This window comes from Onychostoma macrolepis, chromosome 23, assembly GCF_012432095.1.
Source record: "Onychostoma macrolepis isolate SWU-2019 chromosome 23, ASM1243209v1, whole genome shotgun sequence".
Classification (NCBI taxonomy): Eukaryota; Metazoa; Chordata; class Actinopteri; order Cypriniformes; family Cyprinidae; genus Onychostoma; species Onychostoma macrolepis.
The window spans coordinates 772,501-777,909 of record NC_081177.1 but is presented as its reverse complement, the minus strand read 5'-3'; the positions used below and the strand labels follow the sequence as shown (position 1 = coordinate 777,909).

General features: G+C 37.2%; 1 protein-coding gene across 1 annotated transcript in view; it reads right to left on the bottom strand.

The window, feature by feature from the left end:
- Positions 1 to 3,359: 3,359 nt before the first annotated feature.
- Positions 3,360 to 5,409, bottom strand: part of nppcl2 (natriuretic peptide C-like 2) — a 3,791-nt gene continuing 1,741 nt past the window's right edge. Inside the window, exons 2-3 of the mRNA XM_058764356.1 lie at positions 4,330 to 4,560; positions 3,360 to 3,648 (exon numbers count right to left, since the gene is read on the bottom strand). Of these exons, the coding sequence (XP_058620339.1) occupies positions 4,339 to 4,560 (222 nt within the window). The 3' untranslated portion in view covers positions 3,360 to 3,648; positions 4,330 to 4,338. The remainder of the gene's footprint in view (positions 3,649 to 4,329; positions 4,561 to 5,409) is intronic.

Below are 5,409 nucleotides of genomic sequence, written 5' to 3'. Positions count from 1 at the left end.
CCCGCCTCCTCGTTACGTCACACCGCTGTGCCGCTTACCTCACTGACATGACGTCATGCACTGATGGCAAGAAAAACTTACGCGATTTTATTTGAGCTAAAACTCTGAAACTGAACATTCAATTCTATGGTATGAGATCTGCTCAACTTTCCTATTGAACTGCAACTGAACTGCAGCTCAAACTATTTCAAATATAGTGAATTAAGGTACAAACTCCATCATAATGCACAATTTCTCCATCTCACATGTATTTTGAGCTGCAGCTCGTCATATTTCACTAAACTGGTTACCTCAACTGAATACCCTGCTAAAAAAAAACAATAGAAACATCACAGAAATTCCAATGGTTTCCATTAAAATGCCATTATAAATCATTAGCTTTCCAGTAAAACTACTTTTTGTAGTGTGTTTTGGGCATTTGTCCAACAGGATTTAACATCCCACCAATAGAATCCATCACATACCAGTAGACACCGTTATAGTTTCCATTAAAACCAATACAATTCCCTTTAGTTATCTTTGGAATGGAAATATGAATATTTTATTTTAGCTATATCATAACACTAGCGAGCTAAGCCACGGTAGTGCTGCTGAAAGTGTGTGTAAACATGACTGAAAACATTCAAACTCTTGACTTCAATCCAAGCGATTCACGAGCGAAAAACGGTTCAAAAGAGCCATTCATTTTCCAATTTTGGCATCACTTGTAATGACTTTAAAAAGCACGCAGTGATGAGTGAAATGGAGCTTTTTGAAGCTCCGAATCAGTTGCGTCGCGAAATGATTCACTGAGTCGAAGTGCTCCGATCGCATATCGCGAATCATTTGATTTAGATCGGAACTTCGAAGTGTGAATCATTTAATTCAGATTCCGAGCTCGAATCATTTAATTCGGAGCGGAACCTCGGAGCGGGATCCAGGGGCGGTTCTAGGGGGGCCAGTGCCCCCTTGTCAACAAGCTTGGCCCCCCTAAATTTGGACTGAAGTGAAAACGTTCTTTGCTCTCTTTTTGTACAAGGAAAGTGTTATGGGCTAATTAGTAATTTACAATGTTTTTTATTGAATTCACATTAAATACAAAGTCAGTTGTATTAAAAGTATTTTATGGTATGACACCCATATCTGGTACTTAATTTTTTAAAAACTAAACCCTAATAAAAAAAGTTACACATAGGTCCATAGTGGACAAAAATGTCCGTGTCAAAAAAACGGTACAAATTTGAAGCTTGGGAGCACTGACTTAAGTTTGGTCTAATTTTAAAGAAGACACATGGCAGATTATTGTTGAAGTAAAAAAAGTTAAAAAAGTGAAACCAAAAAAAGTTATACAGGTTTAAGTTTATGAAAATGATTTATGAACAATATTTTATATAAAATATATATTTTATGAAACACGTTGAACTCTAAACCTGCTAGAAAATCAAAGCCATGAATCTAAACGAGTTGTGTTCCAAATTTCAGGTTGATATCTCAAAAAATGAGCTTTCGGTAAGATTTAGTTTGGGCGCAGTACCACATTTTCCCATTAGATGCCGGCAAAACTGCGCTGGTGCACACAGTGGCTGGGTTTGTGATCTACAGTAGAGTCTCTCTCTCTCTTAAATATTACAAGAACACACACAAACCACACTCTGACATCCGTACCAACACACCCACACAATTAAAGCTGCATTATTTATCCAGCTGGCTCTATAATATGCAGAAGCAGAAAACAGGAATAAAGCGAGTATTTGCTTTATAGGCCAAACCTGAAAAAATGGCACCATCTGGTAAACATAGTAAAAAATTATTTTGAAGCCTTGCCAACAGAATGAAAGCTTATTAACAAAAATTGCATAATTTTACAGTTAAACGGCACTGCGATTAAAAATAGCAGTTTTAATGGGTTTCAATGGGAGACTGTAACGGAGCCTGTGGGTCTCTGCTGGGAATTGGTCTCCTTCTATTAAAACCAATAAATCCTAATGGAATATGTCCCAAAACACACTACAGAAAACCATTTTTAATGGTTAAAAGTTGATGGTTTGTAATGTTTGTAATGTGTTTGTAGTGGAAACCATTCATTTTTTCTCTGATGGTTTTATTGTTTGTTTTTTTCAGTGTTTTATTTCTTTCAGTAGGACATAAGCCTATATCAGTTATACAGTGGTATTGTGGCTGCTGTGTGTCACATGACAAGCATGAGAGAACCCCCTTCACTCGTGCCCGCTCAAAAATAACGAGTGCATGATGCTCCTGACACTGCAATACTAAATTATTTGTCAAATAATTGAAACGGGATGAAATATTTAATTTAGTTGAAATTGTTATAGATTACTTCCAGAGATTGCAGTGATACATGACACTGAATGAATAATACTTAAAGTAGGTTAAGATGAATTTTAGAATTGTGCTGTAAAGTTTGGTGTTTATAAGAGAAAAAACTCTTTAAAGATTGAAATCTATAGATGCAAATAGATAAAGAGCAATAAAATAATCACTTAAATGTGTATTAAAGAGGTTTGCATTATACTAGTTTGAAAGAACACTTTATGAAAAGCCAAAAAGCCCTAAATATAAACACTGATTCAGTTTTTCTCATCTTATGTAATATGTAGCTATACTGTATATTTTCTGTATCTGTCCACAGACCCTGTACTTGGACCATTAATTATTTTTTATTAATTAATTTATTATTATTATTTAATTTAAGCATCAATATACTCTAAATGTGATCATTTTCTCTTGGGAATCTGTGCAGGTTCATTGCTGGGAAACACACAGGAGAAATTCATTTTCAAGAAAGCTTTGAAAAACAACAACAGCTCAGATTTAGATGTTAAATAACATTTATAGATGTCACACAAACAAGTTTAAACTTTTGTTAAATACTGAGAAAAAGTTCCCACTCACAAAAACACTGAACAGAAGCTCTGTCACGTCAAACATGGTAAACAATACTGACTGGACAATCAGCCAGGGTCACACACACACACACACACACACACACACACACACAGACTCACACACACACACACACACACACACACACACACACACACACACACACACACACACACACACACACACACACACACACACACACACACACACACAGACTCACACACACACACACACACACACACACACACACACACGCACAGACTCACACACACACACACACACACACAGACTCACACACACACACACACACACACACACACACACACACACACACACTCACACACACACACACACACACACACACACACACACACACACAGACTCACACACACACACACACACACACACACACACACACGCACAGACTCACACACACACACACACACACACACACACACACACACACACACACACACACACACACACACACACACACACACAGACTCACACACACACACACACACACACACACACACACACACACACACACACTGCTGAGAAAACCTCAGGATCTTAAAAAGACAAACATGTTCTGTGTTCTGCATAAAGGGCCAAACGCTGAGTTTAGCCGCTGCAGTCGGTCGAGGGTCACATCCGATCTTTACAGCCGTTTGGACAGAAATAATCATCCAACAGCCACTAAAACAACACAAACTCCAACAGAGAGCCGGATCTGTGATGCTGCAGGTGCAGGTCTGAGATCAGCTGCACACAAACACAGAGAAAATACATCAGAACTGACCGTACAGAACAAGTGAAGAGTTCAGGTGCAAAAGCCTCTAAAAGTGCCATGTGAAATTTTCCTCTAAAATGTGACTCTGGAGCACAAAACCATAAGGGTCAATATTTTGAAACTGAGATTCATACATCATCTGAAAGCTGAATAAATAAGGATAGGTTGGTTTGTTAGGATCGGACAATATTTGAAAATCTGGAATCTGAGGGTGCAAAAAAATATAAATATTGAGAAAATCGCCTTTAAAGTTGTTCAAATGAAGTTCTTAGCAATGCATATTACTAATCAAAAATGAAGTTTGATATATTTACGGTAGGAAATTTATAAAATATCTTCATGGAACATGATCTTTACTTAATATCCTAATGATTTTTGACATAAAAGAAAATGTATAATTTTGACTCATACAATGTATTGTTGGCTATTGCTACAAATATAGCTGCTGCTTATGACTGCTTCTGTGCTGCAGGGACACAGATGAGCATTTTGTTTTCGGCTCTTATAGGTTCAGTAATTTCACTCTAATGTCAATGAATAGGTTCTTTACTTGCCATTAAAGTGAAATAACTGAACATAAACATAGCAGGCTTTAGAGGCTTTTGCATCTGAACTCTTGAAGTGATAAACAGCTTTATTTCTGTCGTATGAACCTGAGAGCGTCAGCATCCCAGTCCGCTGATGACCCCGATGCGGTCCACCTTCATCCCGAAGCAGCCCCGGCCCACGCCCTTCCTGCTCCGCCCCTGCAGCTTCCTGTGACGGCCGAGGAGACCCAGGAACACGCGTGACGGGGGCGGGGCCTCGTCTGCTGACCCCTCGCTGACCTCTGGATGAGCCAATAGCAGAGAGCTGATCTTCAGCCCGAACAGATCCTGCAGAACCTGATTGAAACACACACACACACACACACACACACTTACTGAATACAGCATGCAACACTACTCCTTCTGTCACACGTGTCCCTGCAGCACAGAAGCAGTCATAAGCAGCAGCTATATTTGTAGCAATAGCCAACAATACATTGTATGGGTCAAAATTATACATTTTCCTTTTATAGTTATAATATAATTAAATAATTCAACTATTATTGTCTCTTGTGGACTAAATGTAAACGTCTTTTATATGAAATATCTTATTCAGGTCAGTACTAAATAAACAATAACATGCATTTTGTATGATCCCTCTTATAATTAACATTTTGCAGATTCTGAAAGGGGGATTTAAACTTTTGACCTCAACTCTATTTATTCAGTTTTCAGATGATCTATAAATCTCAATTTCGCAAAATTCACCCTTATGACTGGTTTTGTGCTCCAGGGTCACATATATTTATGTTCATTTAAAAAGTAGTATGCTTGTATGAAACTCTTGCAGTGTTTATGCAGTATCCCACAATGAAATAATAATAATAATAATAATTAATAATTATTTTTTCCATTAATTTCTCCAACTGGGGTTTTTAAAAATGGCCATTAATGCATTATAAACCAAACCAACCAGAAGCAAAAACGTATTTGACAAAATGACTTTCTTGCTTTAAAGAACCCATGATGTGATGCAATATGAATTATATAATCAAATGCAAACAATAGAGAAATCCATTGTTGATTTAAATATATTGATTATAGATGTAGAAACAATATATTTTCTCCAGAGGTTCTGATTTTCAATCATTTTAAACAGGCCCACTGCCGTGCTAACATATTAATCATTTTAAAAAATATTAATCA